General features: G+C 32.4%; 2 protein-coding genes across 4 annotated transcripts; one reads left to right on the forward strand and one right to left on the reverse strand.

The window, feature by feature from the left end:
- The first annotated feature begins 6,855 nt into the window (after positions 1–6,855).
- On the forward strand, positions 6,856–20,671 carry LOC123916144. Of its 2 annotated transcripts, none has more exons than XM_045967523.1 (16): positions 6,856–6,976; positions 7,443–7,672; positions 8,248–11,169; positions 15,010–15,561; positions 16,784–17,504; positions 17,682–17,752; positions 17,860–17,958; positions 18,032–18,103; positions 18,195–18,269; positions 18,346–18,426; positions 18,593–18,707; positions 18,801–18,928; positions 19,111–19,188; positions 19,279–19,410; positions 19,748–19,850; positions 19,977–20,671. In XM_045967523.1, exons 3-16 carry the CDS (start codon positions 8,248–8,250, stop codon positions 20,669–20,671), a joined length of 5,844 nt encoding a protein of 1,947 aa, XP_045823479.1. In that variant the 5' UTR covers positions 6,856–6,976; positions 7,443–7,672. The 2 variants fall into 2 exon arrangements, with proteins under 2 accessions (XP_045823479.1, XP_045823478.1); XM_045967522.1 differs by having other exon boundaries at positions 6,904–6,976; positions 7,443–7,513.
- A 457-nt stretch (positions 20,672–21,128) lies between these two features.
- On the reverse strand, positions 21,129–25,747 carry LOC123916145 (putative pentatricopeptide repeat-containing protein At1g12700, mitochondrial). 2 transcript variants are annotated; one of them, XM_045967525.1, is made up of 4 exons: positions 25,729–25,747; positions 25,084–25,144; positions 22,663–24,921; positions 21,335–21,430 (listed from the first exon to the last, which is right to left on the reverse strand). In XM_045967525.1, exon 3 carries the CDS (start codon positions 24,876–24,878, stop codon positions 23,115–23,117), a length of 1,764 nt encoding a protein of 587 aa, XP_045823481.1. In that variant the 5' UTR covers positions 24,879–24,921; positions 25,084–25,144; positions 25,729–25,747; the 3' UTR covers positions 21,335–21,430; positions 22,663–23,114. The 2 variants fall into 2 exon arrangements, with proteins under 2 accessions (XP_045823480.1, XP_045823481.1); XM_045967524.1 differs by lacking the exon at positions 25,729–25,747 and having other exon boundaries at positions 21,129–21,430; positions 22,663–25,144.

Here is a 25,747-nt window from a genome sequence, read left to right on the forward strand (position 1 = left end):
ACTCAGGTTACACAGACTGGCCCAATGATGACAACTTATATAAACACACATTATACTGGATTGGTTTATGCCTAAAAATTAGCATTAAATTGGTTTTTCTCGCTCTTTGCTAGTTTTGAGAGATAGAGACTGAGCCTTTAACTCGTCCAATTTAGTTGATCTTCTAATCTCAGTGGCTAAATTGATTTCAACATCAAACTTCATTAGCTTTGTTAATATTGGAGTATGATCTGACTGTGAAACTGTATATGAGCCAAAACTAGTGAGAGAAAAACTAGGATAGTATCACAGATTTCATGGTGAATTCATCAAAATCGGCTTTAATGCTACAGAGTTGTAGCACAGTTATATCCACAGTGGCGATAATGGCCAAAACACATGCTTCCCTATTTTAATGTTACAGCAAAAAACAATACGGATTAATGAGTGCTTAAGAACTTCAAAACCAATCGACAATTTCACAATCATGTGAAACAAACTTATTCACACATTTCATATTACAAGTTGCAAAGGATCACTTCACATATTGAAGGCAAGCAAAGGAGACTAATGAGTTCAGAAGGTAAAATTGCAAACAGTAAATATTGTTTTGAGAGAAGTGAGAATTCTAGGTCACGTGAAACATACCTTCATTTTGTTTAGATTGAATTGTACTGATCTCATGGCCAAAATAATTGGCTCTGAACACTTTGATCAATTACCATTTAGAACACCATCATTGTCATAATTCAGTTTGGATTTTCAGATACAAACATCATAACATGCTCGCCTTGGAATAGACAGCAATCAAATTCAAACAAACTTCAATTTTACATCAACTCTTGAAATGCACTTTCTTTATCAGCAGAGTAAAATCATATAAGCAACTCAGTAGTAGAAGCATCTGCTGCAAACCCTTTGCCTTTCATTATTTGAAGGTATTTTCTCGACCTCAAAAAATCACATTTCCGCAGTAATCACGACAAAGACATTATAAGAGCATGTATTAGGTGTACATCCATTCTCTTCCATTTTCCTAAGCAAGTCTTCAGCGTCATCCAACAACCCTTCTCTACATAAACCTCCAATCATTATATTATAAACGTATGATTCGAAACTCAACCCTTTAACCAACAGACGTGCAAAAACCTTCCTTGCATCACTCAGATTTCCATCTTTACACAAACCATCAATCATAACATTATAAATAACAATATCAAGATCTAAATCACTCTCTTCCATAGCCCTAAACAAAAACATCACTTCTAAACGAAAATGCCATTTAATTAAACCATCCAACACAACAGCACTAGTCAAAAGATTAGGAACCTGACCGAATTCCTTCATTGTAAAGAACAACCGTTTCGCAGCTAAAGGTTTGCCAACTTCACAAAACCCACCAACAAGTGTTGTCAAAGTCACAACATCAGGATACAAACCTTCATTAATCATTTCATTCAACAAAGAGACAAACACATAGCTTTATCAACATCTTTAAGCTTACACCAACCATTAATCAACGAATTATAATAACAACACTAGCCAACATTTCCTTAAAATCATCAAATCAAACACCTTCACGCTTCATACATCTGATTCATCAAACAATAACCACTAATCAATGAGTTATAAGTCACAACATTAGGTCCTTCCCCCATTTGCACCATGAAAGAAATTACACTTCTAGCCTCCAAAATCAAACCTTCTTTGCAAAATCCATCCACCAAAATAGTAAATGTTTGAAGTGGTAATTTTGTTCCATTCCATCACTGAATATCCAAACAAAGGAACGAAGTTTATGTTCCATTCCGCTCCACTCTATTCCATTACGTTTCATTCCGCTCCGTTCCGTTACGTACCATCAATCCAAACAGAGCCCTAAGAACACTCAAAAATTGAAATGTTTTACCGTGTATCTAATTCACTTTTTAACTTGATCACACATTAATATGTCTTAATGACATATGTTAATGATTTAAAAAATAATAAATTAATTATCAAGGTTTTAAATTGCGGTTGCGGTCGTGGATGCGGTTGCGGTTGCAGGTATTGCGATTGCGGCTAATGCAGACACTGCGATGCAATTGCGGCCGTTGCGACGTGAAATAATTTTTTATCCGCACAAACACAGAAAAAATACTATAATTATTGTAATTCCTTATATATCTTTTACTTATAATTCTATATAAATTTTAATTCATTTTTAAGTCATCGAGACATAAGAAGACAGAAACTCTAAAATGAAAGGACATAAAGGAAAAAATAAAGGTGAGATTCTCTGAATTTTTACGAAAAGGAATATTGGATTGAACCGTTGCGGCCGTTGCAGTCAAAACTCCGTTGTGTTGCGGTGAAATGCTGTTGCGTTGCGGTTGCGTTGCGGCATCACGTGTGATTTTAGTTCACACCGCAATTGCGGTCCGATGCGGTTGCAGTGCCTACCGCATCCGCAATATTGCGGCCGCATCAGGTGATGCGGTCCGCAATTTAAAACCTTGTTAATTATACAAAATTTAAGATAATGTTTCTACTTTTGGATTTTTAACATATGCAGACGTTAACAAGATCATATTTTGAATTTATGTGGATTTATTTGTTGATATAAGTCGTTGTAGTATTTATATTTGAATAAATTAATAAAAAAAAATGTTTAATAAGTCATGTGAGTTTAGCTCGGGTGGTAAGATACTGCATTATATATGTAGTGAGTCAAGGTTTGAACCTCAGTCATCACATTTATCTACTTTAAGGGTGAAATTTCTGTCACCGAACAATTTGACAAAAAAAAGAATGTTTATTAAAATTTTATAAAGGGTAAATAGGTTTTTTTATTAAATAAAAACATTTTTTTCAATTTTTTTATTAAAAAATATATAATACACAATCATCACTGAGTTGGCATTTAAAAAAAATATTAAAAAAATTTCCACGAAACATGTCACGTCAGGATTCTTCACATTGCAGTGATATAATCTCAAAAATAAAAATTTCAGGGGGTAACGCAAAATTGGCATATTTTGCAGGGGTATAAAATAGAGTGGGTAAAATTCTGAAGTATAGGACGGTAAAATTCCGATTTATTGAAAACAGTGGTAAAACTGCATTTAAGCCAAGAAACTAATATACTAGGAGAGAGATAGAGAGAAAAATGAAAAAAAAAATTGATAATTAAGATGAGAAAGAAAATAATATACTCTCTCCGTACCACAATGAGTAATTCAGTTGACTGCGTCACGCATGTCAATGCATAACTTTGACGATTAATATTTTTAATTGCATAATAGTAAAAATTATAAAAATATGATATTTTGAAAATGTTCATCGAGATGAATCTAACAACATCTTATATGTTAACTAGTATAACTGACCCGTGCAAAGCACGGGTTAATTTTCATTGAAAAATATTAAAATATTAATAATAATATTTTGTGATTTATTAATTAACAAAATTTATTTGATATATTCAATGTAATTTATCTAAATATGAAAAATGATACAGATTTTAGAGATTTTAAAGGGGAAGGGCGGAATGGTCTGACGAAGAGTGAAACTCATCCACTCTCCGTTTCCGATCGACGTGTTATTTTCTCCCTTGTAGCCATCTTCACTGGTCTTTACTACAATGCAAGGATCTCATGAACATAACAAATTGAATAAATAAATTCTATATTATTTTTCATATGAAGATCAACCTCCCCGTGACCATATTTTTAAATGATTCTCTTGTTTAGAAAATAAAATTGAGAAGAGTGTTAATAACATTTTCTTAATATATTCTATATATAGTGGTGAGACTCACATGAGTGTCACTCACTTAAAGAGTGAGCCGAGTAATTGAAAGTGTTAAAAAAAATAGTGTTTCTGGCCTTCTTTATTCATAAACATGTTCATGGTGTTTTTTGTCAAGTAACATATATGTGGAAACTTTGTACTATATAATAGTAAACACTACAAATAATGTGGATCTACACATATTTTTTTGAACATCAAAAGAAAGAATTCTATAAATTGCAGAAAAAAGCACTAAATTATTTCTTTCTTTTTCTGTTTTCACAGCCAGTTTAATTTGATTCGGGGTTAATTCTGGTATCAAGTGATTTATTTGATTGATATACAACATATGAATATTCAAATGCATTTTGACATGTATTAACATCTAATGTATTACAATAATTACTATAATACAGTTAAGCATATTTCCTATTTTTATTGCCCTAATATTATATGAAATTTAAATTTTAATAGGATGATCTTATTCATAGAAAGTTTAAATATGGTCAATGCATAAATAAGTCATTATATTGAATTGAATAAATATAATTGTTAAAAAGTTATTGGAGTAAAGACATAATTTCTTCTGATATAAAAAAAAAGACACAATTCCTTCAATAAAGGATCCAATTTAGTCATCATGAAAAAGTTAAACCATCTTTTTAGTCTATGTCAAGGTTTTAAATTGTGGTTGCGGTCATGGATGTGGTTGCGGTTGTTGCGAATGCGGTCATTACGGTCGCTGCAACGCGCAATGCGGCTATTGCGGCGTGAAATCATTTTGACATTTCACAAGCTATATAAAATGAAACTACTATGTAACTATATTATTTATTCATCATTGCATAGTCTTAGTTTATTCCATAAACACTAATTTGAATGTGCTTAAAATACACGGTTGAGAGATGGTTAAAAGTAAGATTTTTCATTAGATTTAACACAAATTATGATTTAAATGTCATAAATTTTATTTTTTTGTGAGAAAATTTGAACCAACATCGTCGAAAATGTCTGATGCGACTTCTGATGAGGTTGTGGTGCGGTTACGATGCGGCTGTACACGTGAATATTGTGTTGTAATTTTTGTCTCTAACATGCAAAGATCACAAATATTTGCAAGGATCATGAATCTGCAATATACAATGAAAACAATTATAATCAACAAAAAAAATTACAATCAACAAAACAAAATTATCTATATTAAGGACATATGCATTGTAAATAGTCTAATCTGCGTAGAAAATAAATTCATAAATAAGTGCTCAATAAATTCATAAATAAGTGCTCATAGTATTTTATTGGTCATAGAGATGTATAAAAACAGTAGTACAAAAATAAGCCAACAATGAAGCAGATGAAAATGAAATATACTACTCACACAAAATAGACGAATAGAGAAAGAGAGTACCTTTAAATGTTAGCTGAAACAAAAAAAAAAAAAAAATGTACAAAAATGGTTAGAGTAGAACAATATAAACGTGAAAATAAGTAAGTGAACAGAAAAAAAAAAGTGTGCTATACCTTTTAAAAAAAATGGAAGAAAAACAAAATGTGATAAATAATGGTGAAAACTATACATATATATTGATCCCAGACACTAAAACGTTTTTGCTGTTAAATGATATTAATCATGATTAGAATTTTCTTTTTATAAGTCAATGAGGATTTTCTCAAAATAAAAAAACTTAATTAATGTCAATAAAGAGCATAATTACTATTCACACAAAAATTTTGCTACAAAAATAATAATAATAATAATAATAATAATAATAATAATACGTGATTGACACTAATAATATATTAACGAATTAATATGTAATATAATGAATCAAATGATTTGAATATATCCTGATTTAATTGAAGAACATTAAATTCGATTTATAAACAATAATTGAAAAATGATTGAATTTCCAAATTAGCCAAAGATTCTAAGTAAAATGATATCATCATGTATTAGAGAAATTGCAAAGGCCTTCATAGTTAGCCACATAGGAATTGGAGAAATATTAGAATGCCACATAAGACATGGATCAAGGAAATTGTGCCACATAGGAATTAGACCATGAGAGAGAAACTCCTAAATATATAAATAATAGATATTTGTTTTTATTTATTAGTAGAAAAATAAGGTCAAAGTAAGATATGTAAATAGTGTGTATAGCTAAAATGGGTCACTCATTTTCGGACGAGGAAGTAGGAGAGAAAGATAGAGAGCTATGATGCTCTGATACGCGACATGTTACCGATACGATACGACACCGATACGACGATACGGAAAAATTTTCAAAATTCTCGATATGATATAGCCGCGATACGTTATTTAAAAATTAAATTTAAAATTATATATATATATATACCGATAAAGGCACAATATACAAATATAACTAAAATCGATAATGATAAAAAAATTAACATTCAAATTACTCAATTTGAGCAAACAAGTAACAATTACATATCTTAAGTTAAGCACTACCCAAAAAGAAGAGTGAGATGGATAACTTAATGGTTAATTAGTTGAAGTAAGAGTTAAGGAATTGGAGATTCAGGGTTTAAGTTTTGACAAGGAGAAAAACTAACATAACAATATAATATACTAACAATTTGCTTATATTTTTTTTTAAAATAATATTAATTTATGATACTTTTCCGATACGTGCATCAGAAAATATCAAACGAATATCGATATCGAATACATATGAGACACGATACTTCGCCGATGTACCGGGGCTTCACAAATAGAAAGAAAGCCACAGAGTCATCCAATCCTTACACGTGATTATGTTTTATCGGCTATTTGTGAGGTTTCCGATGCAAGTGATATGCTTCACATGTGAAACGGAGAGTGGACTTAATACATTTTAAAATTGATGACAAATTGTAAGGTTTATGGTATGGGTGTACATATTATAAAATGCATTGTGTATATTATAAACGTATGGTACTATTAAACAATGAATTGCAAGCTGTGAAAATTGAAATAATGGGATTAATTAATATTAAAAGTAAGTTTGACCTTATATTTGTCGGTGTTGAGTAGTTACAATATTAAGTAAAAGAATCGTGGGATATTATTAATTAATGGTTGGTATTTCTAAAGCCTAGATTGAGCTTAGAAATGGTATAGTTTCTCTCTCTCTGTGCTGCTGCCATTGGAGAAAGAAAGAAAGAAAGGGGAAGAAAGATTGTTTGTGTGTGCAGTGGAATGGCTGAACATAACGAAAACGAGGTAATATTCTTTGAGTTAGTTACATGATTTCAATCAATATTTTTTTCAACTTTAATTTTCTGTCCTTTTATTGTTGGCTGATGCGTTTGTTAAATAACCGATTATCTCAAAAGCTTAAGCTCTTACGATAGAGCCATATCAATAGTTTTATATTATTTCTAACACCCCTCATACAAGAGCCCACTTGGGCTTGAAGCGTGAATAATGTATATGCCCACCTACCATATACTTAAATTCCAGTTTTTAATTAGAATGTGAGTGGTCATAATGACTCTGAAACCATGTCAAATAACCATGTCTAACGACTCCTTTTCTCTTGACTTACCATCTAGAACACATTAAACACCTCAAGACAATATTAAGATGGAAATAGGTATTTACTATAATTAAAAGTGTTTCAAGAGTAAGACATGATTACAAGAGTTTTGCTTGTTTACTTATTCTCTTAATGCCATCTCTATTGCAGATTAATTAATTGGTGATCAGGAAAATTATTCATAGATACTAGCTGCCTACTTGAGCATGCGCTGAAATAAGGTAACAATAACCATACTCATATGCTTCATTCTAATTTTAAAAAGGGAAAAGTAATGGCGATTGATACTATTCTAGAGTGTGCCCAGGCTCAATTTGGCCCACTTAGGCGTCGAACTCGGTTCAAGAGCACGCTGGCCCAACACCACGCATCTTCTATAGGTAACAAAAGTTATGCTTTTTATAGAAGATCAAATGAAAGAATTTAAATATTAAAAACGTCAAGATTTTAGAAAGTGCCAAAAGTTTTGTAGTACTAACGCTACGCTGATTAAATAACAGAGCTTGAAAGTAAATGATGTGAAAGATCGTATATGAAAAAAAATTCTTTATAATTTGCAAGATCATATATTTTTGGTATACGTAGACAATATGGCCAAACTATACTCCAAGCAATTTTCTACTTCAATTTGAACAATGATATATACATTAAAAATTTAGATGTAACTAAATTTGAATAGTATGAAAATTTAGAAAGGAAGTTGAGAGATTATTTATTGATCAATTCATCTAACTATTACAATCACTATTGCAAGCTATATATAGCAAGTTCTAATGAACCTATACATGTAATAAACTATAACAAACTTCTAACCAACTTATACAAGATAAGATGCATGAGCATTGAGAACTAAGAAACAAAACAGCGCTGTTATGTAGTGTCTTCTGTTTTTTATTGCCTGCACTGTCCTATTCTTTTGATACTACCTAACTTTGAACTATTGAAACTTATTTAGATGGCGAGTTTCCTTACTGATTTGGTGAAGCCATATGTGGAGAAATTGATAAATGGGGCAATCACAGAATCAAGTTATATATGTTGCTTCACGTGCATTGCTAAGGATTTTGAAGATGAAAAAATTAGGTTGGAAGTAGAAAGGACAACTTTCGATCAACGCATTGATGTGGCAACTAGAAGAGGGGAAAATGTTCAAGCTAATGCTCTATTATGGAAAAAAGAAGTTGAAGAGCTCATTCAAGAAGACACCAAAACAAAACAAAATTGTTTTTTTGGATTTTGTTGTGACTGCATATGGCGATATAAAAGGGGAAAGGAACTAGCAAATAAGAAGGAGCAAATCAAAAAATTGATGGAAACTGGAAAGGAACTTGCAATTGGACTCCCTGCTTATCTTCCAGATATTGAACGTCATTCATCCCAACACTATATTCCTTTTGAAAGTAGGAAATCCAAATACAAAGAGCTTTTGGATGCATTGTATGATGACAACAATTATATAGTCGGGTTGCAAGGGATGGGGGGAACAGGAAAAACTACATTGGCCAAAGAAGTGGGCAAGGAACTTAAGCGGTCCAATCAATTTACTCATGTTATCGATACGACGGTGTCATTTTCTCCTGATATTAAAAAGATTCAAGATGATATTGCTGGACCCTTGGGATTGAAATTTGATGACTGTAACGAATCAGATCGACCCAAAAAACTATGGAGCAGATTAACCAATGGTGAGAAGATTCTTATAATATTGGATGATGTGTGGGGAGATATCAATTTTGATGAAATAGGGATTCCACAAAGTGACAATCGCAAAGGCTGCCGTGTTTTTGTAACCACACGCAATCTGCAGGTGTGCAACAGACTAGGATGCAGTAGAACAATCCAACTAGATCTCTTATCTGAAGAGGATGCATGGATCATGTTCCAAAGGCATGCTGGTCTAAGCAAAGTTTCAACAAAAAATTTGCTTGACAGGGGCCGTAAAATTGTAAACGAATGCAAAAGGTTACCAATTGCAATTGCTGCTATCGCTAGTAGTTTAAAAGGCGAACAACGTCAGGAAAAGTGGGATGTGGCCTTAAATTCCTTGCAGAAGCATATGTCCATTCGCGGTGTTGATGAAGATTTGGTTGATATTTATAAATGTTTGAAGTTTAGCTATGATTATCTCAAGAACAAAAATGCCGAGGAATTGTTCCTCTTATGTTCTATATTCCAAGAAGATGCAGAAATCCGTACTCAAATTCTAACCAGACTTGGCATAGGAGTTGGCCTCTTTGGGGAAAGTTATGACAAATACAACAATGCTCGAAATCTAGTAGTTGTTGCAAAAGATAAACTACTTGATTCATGTTTACTGTTGAAGACAAATAAAGGAGATGTAAAAATGCATGACTTGGTTCGTGAAGTAGCCCAATGGATAGCGAACAAAGAGATTTTAGCAGTAAATGTTTCTAACAAAAATCAAAATTCATTGGTTGGAAGGAATAATATCAAATATTTGTTATTTGATGGCAGTCCAAATGATTTGTGTTCCCCTATGTTTGATGGTTCTAAACTAAGGATTCTGATTTTAATCATGGTCACAGGTTGCTTTGTGGATTCATTCTTTGAAAATATTGCAGGTCTTCGAGTTTTGAATTTAATAGCGGGTAAAAAAATTACTATATCATTGCCACAATCAATTCAGTCGTTGACAAATATTCGTTCTCTATTAGTGGAAAGTGCCGATTTGGGTGACATCTCTGTTTTGGGAAACCTGCAAAGTCTTGAGACACTTGATTTGAATCATTGTACAATTGATGAACTTCCTCAAGAAATTGCAAAGTTGAAGGAACTTAGATTGTTGAACTTGGAATACTGTAGAATTAAAAGTAATAATCCATTTGAAGTTATCCAGATATGCCCATCCCTTGAAGAATTGTACTTCTTTAAAAGTTTCAATGGTTTCTGTCAGGAAATAACCTTACCTACATTGGAAAGGTATCATCTCACTGATGTTTATGGTATAATTTGCGATTCTTCACTATCAAAATGTGTGATTCTTGAAAAGGATTATTTGTCAGAAGCAACATTTAAGCATGTGATGCAAACAGCAGAGCTTCTTAAGTTGGTAAGAATTAAGAAGGGATGGAGAAATATTATGCCTGAATTTGTTCCTATAGATCAAGGTATGAATGATCTAATTGAGCTTCATTTGAATGATGATTCACAACTACAGTTCCTCATAGACACTAAACATACTGGTTCTCAAGTACCAAATGTATTTTCCAAGTTGGTTGTACTAGAGCTCATCAAAATGAAAAATTTAGAAGAATTATGCAATGGTCCCATCTCCTTTGACTCTATGAACAATTTAGAGGAACTAACTATCAAGTCTTGCGGAAATTTGAGAAGTTTGTTCAAAGGCAATCTAAATCTCTGCAATCTAAAGACTGTGAAAATAGAAAGATGCTCCACATTAGTTTCTGTTTTTCATCTGTCAACTTCTGCAAGCCTGCCGTTGTTGGAAGAATTGAATATAAGTGAATGTGGTAACTTGGAAAACATATTTACATGTGAAAGGACGATTGAAGAAATATTAGTTCCAAAGCTTAAAGTTGTCAAAATAGAAAGTTGTAACAAGTTGACTTATATATTTGACCAAGAAGTCAAACTAACTTCACTTATAGAATTGAAGCTAGAATATGTGTCAAATTTCATCGACATATTTCCAAAATCATATAATTCCATTGAAGGGTCATCCTCATCCAATTCCATTTCAAAGCCACAAACACAATTGCAGGTGAAGCCATTGAAATCCAATATTATATTCTCTTGGAGTCATATATGTTGTTATAGATACAAGTTGAAGGGTGCCACAAGTACTAAAGTCCCATTGGTTTCTCAGGATCAGCCACAAGCCTGCTCAATCTCCACGGTAATCTTCTCTATTTTTTTCCCGTTAACTTTTGATAATGTCAGAACATCGTAAATGCACAATTTTTTTTATTCTATATAATTATTGTCTTATATTACCGGCCAAGTGTTTTTTCTTTCTTTTTAGATACAAATCCTTTTTTTTTTTTATCTACAAATCCAATTTTATATATGTAATCCAAATTCAAATTACCTCATTTTATTTGTTATTTCTCCCATTTTTATATCAAATGAATGTATTTGTTTGCAATAAGTCAGTTCACATTGGTAACGATTTAACACTTTTATTGATTCTATTTTAGGGCGCGGTCATGTTGCCAAAAATGTTTTCATCGGATTTCCATGACAATGTAAATCATATGCTACACTAATTGATCCAAACGGAAATCAATTTGATGTTTTCGTTGAAAAAATTAATGGCACTATATATTTAACACATATTTGGTGCTCGAGTAATTTTGTTATACACTGGATGAGTCAATTTGGTCTGATTTTGAAGGATAAATTTGATTGTGTTATTCATCCTTCTAAGTTCACTCCTTCTATTAAAATTAATTTAAAATTAATTTGGATAAATTTAATGTTCCATCATATTTTCCATCATAGTGTAGGGATGGCAATGGGTAGGGTATGGGTAGGTTACTATAGTACCCATCCCCATACCCGCGTGGGTAACGATCTTTGTCCCCGTCCCCATACCCTATGTGTAAGTACCCATACCCGTACCCGTTACCCGCATTTTTGATAAAAATAAATCGATCGATTATAAAATATCATATCGTTTTAATATAATTATTTTTTTTAAAAGATTTTAATGTTGACTCAGGAAAATTATAAACAAAAAATTTATTATAATTATAAATACACAGTTTTAAACGTTCATTTCTCATGTTAAAGTTCATTTCTTTGTCACATTGTGTTTGTATTATATTATAAATAAACAGTTTTAAACGTCTAATAATTTAATTGTTGTTGTATTTTTTTAAATTGATATACATATGTTATTAACATATATAAAATAAATAAATATATTATGTGGGTATGGGGCGGGGTGGGTACTAAGGTACCCGTACCCGCACCCATACCCATTCATTTTTGCTGGTAATTACTCATACATGTGCCCGTACCCAAAATGCGGGTTTTTACCCTACCAGTTATGGGTATTTTTTGCGAGTGCCCACTGGGTATGGGTCAAATTGCCATCCCTATCATAGTGTTCACATGGAGACTCTTTGTAACACTTTTTATTTTATTTTTTTTCTTGCAATAGTGTTTGAAACACTTAGTTATTGCATTATTTGGGTAACAACATTATTAATGTATGTATGGGAAAAAATATTATAATAACACTATGCTATTTATATATTGAAAATAATATTATTTTTCACATTTAAGCCGGAAATTTTTTTGAATTTAAGTGATTGTGTTAAATGTTTGTTTGTAAATTCTACATTTACTAATTTGAATTTTATATATACGACGAAGGTTATATATATATATATATATATATGGGGTTTTCTAACTTAGACCCTAGTTAGGTCTAAGTTAGCAAGGTGCACCTTTTCAATTGGACCAAAATACCCATTCTTTTTAATTAATTAACCAAAATACCCATTAATAGACGCGGCTCCAGTGTCGCGCGCGTACCGAAGGACCATGGTTACAGACCGTTGATTTCCATCAGACAGCCAAGATCTGATCTCATCAAGACTGTCTGATCAATCAGACAGCCCAGATCATCCTGATCCATCAGATTCCAGCGCGTGCGCCACACTGGATTACACCCTGGAGAGAGAAAAATTTGCTTTTTAAAAGTAGGACACGTGTCACACAATGGTTGGCTGGACGTGATTTTTGTTCATTTAATACTTTGAACTCAATTATTTCGTTGTAAATTAATTTTTTATTTTTTTTTTTATACCAAAATTCATAATTTTTTTTTTCTACAAATAGAGACTTGGTTCGTTTGATTTAGACACCGAAAAAAAAATGCAATTTTTCACTACTTTAATCTCATTTTTTGTCTACTAAATACGTTACTTGTGTGTTGTAATTTAACACGCACCACTCAACCAACTCACTGAAACCATTATACCAGGAAAATAGTAGATAATATTCTGGAACTTTTGGTATATTTTATGAAATTTTTGGAGACCTGAAACTATTTTTAGTTAATTAAATGAGATAAAACGGTAATTAAAAACTAATGTTTGCTTCTGAAACCATTTTACTGGTAGAATGGTTGCACATAGTTGTATTCTGAAACCATTTTACTGGTAGAATGATTTCAATGAGTAATTTATTAATTGTGTTTGCTTCTGAAACCATTTATCTGGTACAATGGTTTCAGAGAGTTGTAATCTGAAACCATTATGCTGGTAGAATGGTTTCAGTAAGTTGATTATTAGTTATTTGCTTCTGAAACCATTTAGCTTGTAGAATGGTTGCACATAGTTGTACTCTGAAACTATTTTACTGGTAGAATGGTTTCAGTGAGTAATTTATTAATTGTGTTTGCTTCTGAAACCATTTTGCTGGTAGAATGGTTTCAGTAAGTTGATTCTTAGTTATTTGCTTCTGAAACCATTTAGCTGGTAGAATGGTTTCAGAGATTTGTACTCTGAAACCATTTTCCTGGTATAATGGTTTCAGTGAGTTGATGTAAGGTAGTGAAAAATGAGATTAAGGTAGTGAAAAATTGGGTTTTTTTTTCTGTGTCCAAATCAAACGAACCAAGTCTCTATTTGTAGAAAAAAAAAATTATGAATTTTGGTATAAAAAAAAATTAAAAAATTAATTTACAACGAAATAATTGAGTTCAAAGTATTAAATGGAAAAAAACCACGCCCAGCCAATCAGACAGCGACACGTGTCCTGCTTTTAAAAAGTAGATTCTTCTCTCTCCAGGGTGTAATCCAGTGTGGTGCACGCGCTGGAATCTGATGGATTCGGATGATCTGGGCTGTCTGATTGATCAGACAGTCTTGATGAGATCAGATCTTGGCTGTTTGATGGAAATCAACGGCCTGTAACCATTGTCCTGCGGTACGCGCGCGACACTGGATCCGCGTCCATTGATGGTAATTTGGTTAATTAATTAAAAAGAATGGGTATTTTGGTCCAACTGAAAAGGTGCACTTTGTTAATTTAGACCCAACTGGGTCTAAATTAGCAGCCCCCTATATATATATATATATATATATATATATATATATATATATATATATATATATATATATATATATAGGGGAGGGATCAAATTACACCGGTGTAACATTTGAGTAATGTTACACCGCTCAATAACGCTTTAACGAATACAAATTTTATAAAATCCACCGTTGGATTGAAAGCTTATATCGTATAGATCATCCATATTAAATTTTACAAAATTCTAAAATCGTTTGATATGTTATTTAAACCGGTAAAGATTAATGGTTTATGCATTTTTATTGAATACCGTTAGTCTTATCTATCTCAAAAACATAGTGTAAAAAATACTATAGAATGTATAAGAATAAAAAGGAGAAGAAACAGGATCTAATCCAATACAGAAAAAGAAAAAGAGTATAAGAAATACTCTTAAAAAACAGATGAAATGAAAAGAGAAAAGTTATATACTCCACATTAAAGCTCTATAGAATGCATTCACTTCAGTTTTATTTTTATTTTTTTTGTGGTCTAGTAACCTTAGGTGAATAAGTGCAGTGTCCGGGGTTTGAATCCCGACTTCTGCATAATATATGCGATATCTCTATCACTAAGACTTTAGTTTTATATATGCATACTAATTAAAGGATTGTTTGGTTTGATTTACGTCCTTTTTATTGGGGTTACATGACAGGAAACAAGTTCATATTGTCCTAACATATGGAAACGTGCTCAATGTCTTTCAAGACTATCTCATATCATTTGCAATATTAAAAAGATAACACTGGCCAATGTTTCAAAGATAAAATCGGTGTTTATGTTGTCTATTGCACCAAAAATGTTGTTGGAGAGCTTGACTATATATTGTTGTTATGAATTGGAGCACATAGTAGTAGATTGTGGAGATTGCAGTGATGGAATTGAATTGGGCAATGTCTTCCCAAAATTAAAAGAACTCAATGTTGACTATTGTAGGAAATTGAAATACATATTTGGGCACATTAATGCTAGTGATGATCATGATCATAACAGCAATGAGATTCAACTTCATCTTCCAGCATTGAAAACTCTCAAGCTTGTTGATCTCAAAAGTTTAATCGGCATGTCGCCCAAACAATATCACATAACATTTTCACCTTTGAAAGAAGTTGAACTCAAAGAATGCTCTCAGGTTGATGTTAAATCTATTGGTGATTTTACCTTCCTTGCTTCAATTTCAAGATATCAGGACAGTACACCTATCAAGGTACTTACCCTTCTTTCAATGTATTTTTTATTAATGTTTCTGAAATCTTTTTCTTTTATTTCTATTTTTAATTCCTTAATTAGTGCGGTTGGAACACTAGTTAGTTATCAAGACCCTTATTAGTATTATTTACTATTAATTAATATAATAAATTTAATTACTATTAAATTTACTAAATTATCTCAAATAATCTCAATTAAATTTCTAATTTAATGGTCCTATTTAATCGTCAAACATGCAACACTTTATTATCATTATTTGAATTTTCCTCAAATTTGCAACAAACAACATTTTTATTTTTCACTCAATTCTACTATATTTTTATTTATATATTTAAGAAAATAACATATAATATAAATAATTACCAAACCAACCTAATTAAATTAAATAAATGGACACATAAGCAAAAGATGGAATATTTTTGTCAAAATAACTCAACTAGACCTAGATTTACTATTTTTTCATTAAATAAACAAAACATTATCCTTATTTGAATTTTATCTCTTATATGAAGAATACAAGAATAATGTATCGATAAATATTAAAAAAAATTGTGGGATGAATGTTTGTCAAAAGTTGATCCCTGATATGTAAAAAAAATACATAACAAATAGTTTTTTTAAACAACCGCGAAACAATTAGTTCTTATTGATAAATATAGAAAAATAAAAACATGGGACTCACCGATACACATCTTATTTAGATGTGTATTGGTACACCACTTACGTGCATAATTTTGATAGGCTCACAAATAATATTTATTAATTTTTGGACCTATTAGAATTATTCAGCTGAGTTGTATATTGGTACATATCCAAATAATAAGATATGTAAATAAAAAAGAAAGATATGTAACTAAGTGTTCATCCATTTTTTAACATAAGAAAAGAGGATAGTGTAAAGTCTCTTTATCTCTATCTCTCTCCCTCCCATCTCTCTATTTATATTGTTTAGTGCATAAAATATTTTATTTATTCAATGATTTTGCACAAGTTTTATTACGGTTGGTTTAAAAGTTCAGAAACAATTCATTTAAACTGTTTAGTTTATTTAAGTTTAGTTAATTGATGTTTTTAAATTTATGGTTCAGTCCATAAACTAGGTAATTAGCTTTCAAAAGAGTACCTAAGTACTCGAGTGCTTAATTAGCACAAATCCTTTTTTCACGATTTATTTACTCTTATTTTATGCATGTATTTTTATTTCCCATCTTTTGTTGCAGGAATTCAGTGGGAACATGGAACATCTTCTAGCTTTGGAAATGCTCAATGTATCTAAATCCAATGTAGAAAGTATATTATGTCTCAGTGAAGAAAGTGAGTGGCAGATAAACTTGGGGTTGCAAAACATTATTTTGCATAATCTACCTATGATGATATATCTTTTTATGGGTCCTAAAAATGCATTTGCCCTCAAAAACCTTAAAAGTATAACCATCTCTCAATGTGAAAAATTGGAAATAGTTTTCTCCACCTCTATTCTAAGATGCCTATCACAGTTGTCTCATCTAAGAATACAAGAATGCAATGAGTTGAAGCATATCATTGAAGATGATGATGATGATGATATTGAGAATCAAGGAATGTCAAAGACATACTTCCCAGTGCTAAAAACCCTTGCAGTAGCAATGTGCAATAAGTTGAAAAGTGTCTTTCCGATCTCCATGAAGAAAGAGCTTCCTCCTGAGTTAAAGGTTATGATGATAGGTGAAGCACATGAACTGAAAGAAATATTCAAAAGTGTAGGTGGTGATAATCAGAAAGTTGAGATTCCAAATCTGAAATCTGTAGTATTTGTCAACCTACCAAGCTTGTGCCATGTCCAGGGAATTCAATTTCAGGCCGTAGAAAACCATTGCATACAGAATTGTAAAGAATTGTCTCCGACATCGTTAACATCTAGCAGAAATTTCGGCAGGCACGCGTTTAGAATAGATGGCATAGGTACACACTATATGCTTATTCCCTGTGATGCTTCTCAAAATGTAGGAATGTATGTGTTTACACATGCACACGGCAATGGATATGTCACTTTTCTTTTTTTTTTGAAGGAAGGATATGTCACTTGTGTATGAATTACTGTCTAATAATGTTACAGTAATTAATAATATGTTTCTGTAGATTTTGATGTGCATGTGAATCTGATTGGTCTATTTCAACAATTAGAAAACATGATGGCAGCATCTTCACAGGTGAATACAATTCAATTTATTCGAGCTAACCACACCCAAATAAAATACAATCACCATGACAATTTCTTTTAATGAAGCTATTTTTTTAATTTTTTTTTTGTTTGCAGAAAGAAATGAACCGAACACCAGAGACAAAGCATGAATTTATTGAAAATGTTCCTGATTTAGAGATACCATCAGTGACAACATTACCAACAAATTCCCAAGTAATTTGCAGGGCCAATGAAAATTCTCTTACTTAGTATGTTCATATCACTAATGCTTCTGTACTTATCGCAGGAGTTGACAAGTGAAGAATCAACAAGTCAACACTTACTTGAAGAAATTGATAATACCATCAAACTTTCTCAGGTAAACTATGTAATACAGAAAATTAATTTTACTCCAACTACTAGTTAACAATACCTCGCGACTAATCTTCATTTTCATTCTATGGTTTTAGTTGGAAGGTTCTATGTCTACCATTTCAGAAACAAGGAATGTGCCACCTATACATTTAGTTGATCTTAAACAAAAGGCATTTCCCCTACTTTGCTAGTATTTCAAGAACTGAATTATATGAAAAACATAAACATGCTTTTAATTTTAAGCAGGGTATTCAGGTAAGCGTTGAAGAAGGAACTGCATCAACTAGTTATGCCAACACAATAACATCATCAACTCATTTAGAATCAGTAAGTTTATCGTCAGATCCATTACTTACATGGATTTAAAGTGGAACCAAGCTTTCAAAAATTTCCTTCATTTGTTTCTATAGTGAAATCACCATCACTTGTCTAATCCTACAAATATTAACAATCTACAGATGTTGATATTATTTAATTATTTTAACATGTTTAGGAATATGGTGATGGCCAAATAGGCATACCTTTTCCAGTTTCAACTACAGATTGTCTTAACATCGCAGATGTTAATCTTGGAGACTCACACGAAACAACTCAAACTAACAATCAAGGTGAAGACTATTAGGATCAATTAATATTTTCCTTGATTTTTGTACGTCATCACCCTTTTAATTTTGAACACTCGTTTTTCACATGTTGTTCAGTTTCTCTAAATGATAATGCTGCCATGCAAGTAAGCTCAACTATTCAACAACAGTTTCATAAAGATGACGGAATAATAGTTTCTGGTTTAGAGATGCCATCAGCAGTATATTCACCAACAAACTCACAAGTAAATACCGAGAAACCTCACATGAACATGTCATATATGTCTATTTCTTTTCTCCCTTCACTTCTAAAAAAAGTTAAACTTAAAGGGCCGCAAGCATAATTTTGACATAATTTAATTTAATTTCAAGTGCTTCTTATATCAATATGATGCAACTAATTTGTATTTTCATGCTATGCAATTAGTTGGAGGGTTCTACATCAGAAAAAACAACAGAAGCAGCAACCATGTCTACTACTTCAGAACTAAAGAATGAGCCAGATGTACAATTATATGCTCCTAAACAAAAGACAATTTTCAATGCAAGAGTTGAATTATACTATCAACTTAAACATCCTTTTAATTTAATGCAGGGTATGAAGATAAGTGTGGAAGATGGAACTACATCAGCTAATGCCAAGACAATAACATCATCAACTCATTCAAAATCAGTGAGTTCATCATCAGGTTTATCAACTACTTCTAAGTCGGAAACATCTTCACCGGTGAGTTTATCGTATGTATTTATTGGGTCGATCCTACTTATTTATAATTTGGCAGTCAACTGTCATTATACTGCATATAAACATCCTTTTAATATAGTACTGCCTTATACTGCATATAAAGCTTACTTCAACTACTACGTAGAAATATGCTGGCAACTAATTTACATTTTCATGATATGCAATTAGTTGGAGGGTTCAACGTTAGAAAAAACAGTAGCAGCAGAAACTTTGTCCACCGAAAACCCATAAAATAAATAAATCAATACACCGAAAACCTATGTTGTCTTCCCTACATTGGAGATAATGATATCATGTGTTTATCGATTTCAATTTCTAGGAAGATGGAGATGGCAAAATATCCATACCCTCTTTTTCAACTGTCAATACAAAGCCTCCTGCCACCAAATATGTTGATATTGGAGACTCGCAGGAAATTATTGGTGAGTTTTATTATTCTTCTTTAAATTTTAAGGTTTCTCCTTCCACCGTGTGTTTATTTCGTTAAATTTGATGATGCTTCCATGAGAGTAAGCTGAATATAATTGAAAATAAATTAACTCTTGTAGCAATGGAAGACATTAACATGCTGATCGAAGAAGACCCACTTCTTGCACTTCTTGCACTTGAGAAGCTTCTTACAGGACAATTCTCGAATTCCTCTGCTCGAGTTTTACTTCAAGAATTGAAGACTTTGATGGACTCATCATCAGACCTTGACCATCTTGTATCTAACCAAGAGTCTATTTCGAAATTGAATTCTCTTTTTCATCGATTGAATCAGTATCAAGGGATGTTAACTTCTGACTTGAAGGACTTTGTTGAGAAGGTTCAGAACTTCTTCAATGAAAACATTATCAGACACGCCACTGCTCAACAAGTACTCAAGAAGCACAACCAACTTCTTGATTCGAAAACTGATCTCATGAACAAGCTTTGGAGTGTAAAGAGTATACAAACCCACATTGATAGTGAAACTTCAACTACCAATGCTCAGATACATGGGCTCTCTTTACAAATTGATGAACTGACAAAAAAGTTGGCAGATCTTGAGAATCAAAGAGATAGTTTGAAGTCGGTGGCGAACAAATGTGATGTTCAGAAGATGAAGTTGAAGGCCGAATGCACAGAATTGGTCCAACAAAGTAAAAAATTCTTTTCTGCACTTGCTTCATCAGAGGTCGACCTAAGAGAAGCTGAGCATGCGAGGGATTTGGCAAAAGAAGGCTTTGCAAATTTAAAATCATCATTTCCTAGATTTTAGGAAGCAATAATAAGTCGCAATATTTTCTTATGTGTGTGTTGCTTGTAATGATATCTTTTATTTTGAACTTTGTGCCGAAGGCTATGTTTGTCATATTTCCACGAAAGTTATGGTTGTTGAGACTTCAATTTTTCCATGCTTTTGTTGTTGGTTGCTCTGTACTCTTTTTTCCTTGCCAGGTTTTATCCCTCTGGGTTTTCCTGAAAAGGTTTTTAATGAGGCAGATGTTGAGTTCTCTTAGTTATTCTGACTTGGGTTTTGGTCTAATCCCCCCAAGTACTTTTGTATCTTCCTTTTTATTTAATAATATTTTTAAAGTGCTGCAAATGTGATGTTTTGGTTTGTCATGTTGGCAGCTAAGGGGTGTCAACTTAGTTGGGATATCGTGTTTTGCACTCTTTTCATTAAAAAAAGATAAGGAATGTGACTGTTCTAGTTGTGGGTTAGGCGTTCTATCTTTCTTTCTGTATAATTACTGTCTTCGATAAATATGATAATACTTGATTCTCTAAAAATAACCTTTTAAGTAAGGCTCAGACATGTATGGTAACTAGTGGAAGCAAAGTGTCAAATAAGTGAAACATGTATGGTAACTAGTTTTTTATAACAAATTTTAATTATAGGACAGATAGGCCTCTCATAATACACTTTTTAGAAACTGACCTCTGCATTGTACTTTGTTTGTAATCAATGTTGTCGAGCTCGTGTTATTACCACAAGATCACCTTTCAGAAGAAAAACCACCTTCATCATAACTTCCTATACGACGCCAGAGCATTGAATTACTATAAAACTCTAATATGAACAGCTCAACAATGAAAAAGAATAAAAAAAAAAACTCTAGCAATGTCAAAGAATATATGCATATAAAAAGAAGTGTCTAATTGACAGTTACAATAAGCATATAATTAACCTGAACAAACTACAAAGACCTTTACAGTGTCCATTACTCTGAAAGAAAATAATTGATTTCAAAGTTGTTGAATGAAACACTAGCAAGCTTTGCAAATCTTTGTAGCAGCAAGCTTGTATTTAAGCTTGTGTTAATCTTTCTTAGGCCCCGTTTGGATTAGCTTATTTTTGAGCTTATGCAATTTTTACTTATTATTATAAGTTTGTCAAGGTAGTTTATGATAAAATAGCTTATAAAAATATAATTTTCACTAGTGTGAACTTATAAAATAGCATAAAACCTAATTTATATTGCATAAGCTCAAAAATAAGCTAATCCAAACGGGGCCTTAACAGATGCAACAAATGGAGGTCTCCCTTTATAGTTGAAACAATAATTCATTATTTCCTTAGTTCCATCTTTTTTTGGCTATGAGGGGAAGCCTCACTAGGTTGGACACTTACATCTTCACCCAAAACCTTAAGGCGATGAATTTATGGATCCTCTCACTTATAATATGTTGTTCAACCTCAACTCTTCCATCCAATGTGGGACTTTAACTCAAACTTGATATATCTAAACGCATGTTGCTCTCGTCTTCTTTTCCTGTCTATCCTACCTATTAATGTGCACTTATGTTATTTCCCAGCAGTTTTTAACAGGATGACAACAGGTTCCTGAATTTTATCCACACATTTATTATTGAAAGAATGTGTATTTTGTCGTTTATTTAACCTAAATTACTCTAACCCCCCTTTGGTTTAAAAAAAGTTCTTCACTATTATGAACTCTCTTATCACAGTTAGTTAATTAATGGATGAACTAAGATAATCAAGTAATGGAATGTCTAGGTGACTTGGCATTGAGGAAGCCTTCAAAACATGAGACCGGAGTGAGTGTATATGTGTGACCTAGCTGCATTTTTTATTTTTTTTCATAACATGAGAGCCATTTTTTATTCCATGATCTGCTTGTGTCTATGAGGTTGTAAAATCTTACATTTGAAGGAAAATTATTCCTTTAGTTTCTAGGTCAGCAAAAAGCAATACAGTAAATATTGTTTCAGAAAAGTAAGAATTCTAGGTCATGCGAAACATACCTTCATTTTGTTTATAGATTTAACTGTACTGATCTCTTGGCCAAAAAAGTCGGCTCTGAACACTTTGATCAATTACCATTGAGAACATCATCAATATCAACATTCAGTTCGGATTTTCATATACAAACATCATAACATGGTCGCCTTGGTCCTTTATAGCATACCATCTGATCAAATAGGTTTTTAAAACATGATATGAAAAATTCACATCAAATAATGAATAGGCGGCAATCAAATCCAAACAAACATCGGTTCTGCAGCAACTCTTGAAATGCATTACTTTCTTTATCAGCAGAGTGAAATCCTATAAAATCAACTCTGTGGTAGTAGCATCTATTGTTGCCTTTCATTATTTGAAGGTGTTTTCTCGACCTTAAATATAGGTTCTTAAAACATGATATGAAAAATTCACATCCAATAATGAATAGATGGCAATCAAATCCAAACAAACATCAATTATGCAGAAACTCTTGAAATGCACTGCTTTCTTTATCAGCAGAGTAAAATCCTATAAGCAATTTTGTGGTAGTAGCATCCGCTGCAAACCCTTTGACTTTCATTATTTGAAGGTACTTCCTTGACCTTAAAATATCACGTTTTCGGAGCAATCCTTGGACAATAACATTATAAGAACATGCATTAGGTGTACATCCATTCTCTTCCATTTTCCTAAGCAAGTCTTCAGCGTCAACCAACAATCCTTCTCTACATAAACCTCCAATCATTATATTATAAGTGTATGAATCGAAACTCAACCCTTTAACAAGCAGACGTGCAAGAACCTTCCTTGCATCACTCAACTTTCCATCTTTACACAAACTATCAATTATAACATTATAAATAACAATATCAAGATCTAAATCACTTTCTTCCATAGCCCTAAACAACAACATTGCCTCGAAACGAAAATAGCATTTAACTAAACCATCCAATACAACAGCACAAGTCAAAAGATTAGGAACCATACCATATTCCTTCATCGTAAAGAACAGCTTTTTAGCAGCCAAAGGTTTACCAACTTCACAAAACCCACCAACAAGTGTTGTCAAAGTCACAACATCAGGACAGAAACCTTCATTAACCATTTCATTCAACAAACACATAGCTTTATCTACATCTTTAACCTTACACCAACCACTAATCAATGAATTATATGTCACAACACTAGGCAAACACTTCCTTAAAAAAATCAAATCATACACTTTCATAGCTTCATCCATTTGATTCATCAAACAATAACCACCAATCAAGGAATTATAAGTCACAACATTAGGTTCCTCACCAGTTTGCACCATGAAACAAATTACACTTTTAGCCTCTAAAATCAACCCTTCTTTGCAAAAACCATCCACCAAAATAGTAAATGTTTGAACATCAGGCATTATTCCCTTTTCCATCATCTCATTCAACAAAAAAGAAGCTTTTTTCCATTCACAAATGTTGCAAATTCCTTGAATTAAACAGTTGTAAGTAACTAAACTAGGGTTAATACCTTTATCATTCATTTCTGAGAAAAAATTCAAAGCCTCTGAAACCAACCCTTCTTTGCAAAAACCATCGATGATTGCATTATAAATGACAACATTTGGTTCATAGTTTCTCTCAATCATGTTTCTAACACAAACGACAGCATTAACCATGTCACCAATTTTACACAAACCGTTAACTAACGCTCCAAATGTGTAACCGTTTGGTTCATAACCCGCATTTTCCATGTGGCGAGTAAAATTCAAAGCTTCGGACACTTTACCTTCAACACAAAGCCCATTAACGACAGTGTTTAGGCTCACGAGTGTAGGGTTTAGTCCCGTTTTGAACATTAAGCTCAAAACGGAGAAACCCAAGCTCGTGTGCCCCAAATGGCAAAGACAATTGATTACAATGTTGAGTGTGTATATGTCAGGATTGACACCAAACGAATGCGCGTGTTTGATTAGGGAAATGGTTGTTGTGTAGTGTTTGGTTTTGGTTAAAAATGTGAATAAGCAATTGAAGTCTTTTGTGTTAGGGAAAGGATTCATTGTTAGCATTTGGTGAAAGAATGTGACGGCGGCATTAACGTTTGATAGGGTTCTGATCGAATTTAAGAGCTGGGTTCTGTTATTAACGGCGTTGAAGTTTGTTGCTGTTGTTGAAGAGAAGTGGAAGTTAGATGTGAAGTTGTTATTACAGTGTTGGAGACGAAGCAAACAAGAGATTGAAAATCTTATTCGCATTGTGTGATACAGAATCAATTAAGGATATGCAAATAATCTGAATCTGAATACAATGAAAAGAATGAAAATTAAGTGCAAAATCAGAAATGAAAACGAAGAACATAGAATTGAAACAAATTGAGAAAAAAGCAGTGATAAGGGTGCAGATTGGGGGAATAACACTGAGAATCTATCTATATGAAAGGAAGGAGGAACGACGGTTTACCTGAAGGTGGCGCAAACGGCGACGGTGGTGGAAGAGGAGCTCGAAGTGAAGAGGAAAGGGCAGGGCCGTCTCCGAGTATTTGGAGGCCCCGGGCAAATTCGACAAAGAGTCCCTTTGAAAATGAAATAACATAAAAAAGCAGTAAAGTTACCAACAAAAAAGAAATTTTTAGAAATTAATTCTTTATTTTCAAACCCTTACCAACAAAAAATAATTTTTTTAAAGATTACCAACAAAAAAGAAATTTTTCAAATAAATAACATAATGTAGTTTTTTTTAAAAAATAAAATAGTAAAGTTAGTTATAAAGTTATTTATTTATAGAAAAAAATCATCATTTTGTAAAAGGAAAGAATTTTTGAAATAGTTTGATTTATTGTCATGTCTTGAAATTAAACCTGATCTCAAAACAAAAAATGTCACAAGTGGGAATTGAACAGACTCCCTCTTTGCAGAAGTAATTAATAGGCATGCAAAGATACCACCAGAGCAAACCGTCAGTTTCTGATATTTAGACTCCTCAGAAAGACTTAACCTCTAATAGCTATGATGGGCTAAAAAAAAAAATATTTGAGGGCCCTAAAATGTGGGGGCCCTGGGCTCGGGCCCTGCTTGCCCTGGCCCAAAACCGGGCCTGAGAAAGGGCGAAAGAGGAGGGAAATTTA

This window comes from Trifolium pratense, linkage group LG3, assembly GCF_020283565.1.
Source record: "Trifolium pratense cultivar HEN17-A07 linkage group LG3, ARS_RC_1.1, whole genome shotgun sequence".
NCBI lineage: Eukaryota > Viridiplantae > Streptophyta > Magnoliopsida > Fabales > Fabaceae > Trifolium > Trifolium pratense.

Excerpts from the sequence above, each read along its gene's own strand:
- LOC123916144 (XM_045967523.1), top strand. The coding sequence starts at position 8,248 with ATGGCGAGTTTCCTTACTGATTTGGTGAAGCCATATGTGGAGAAATTG. Across the intron at positions 17,959-18,031 it reads CATTACCAACAAATTCCCAA|GAGTTGACAAGTGAAGAATC; the intron begins GTAATTTGCAGG and ends TACTTATCGCAG. Across the intron at positions 19,189-19,278 it reads AACTAAAGAATGAGCCAGAT|GGTATGAAGATAAGTGTGGA; the intron begins GTACAATTATAT and ends AATTTAATGCAG.
- LOC123916145 (XM_045967524.1), bottom strand. The coding sequence starts at position 24,878 with ATGCGAATAAGATTTTCAATCTCTTGTTTGCTTCGTCTCCAACACTGT.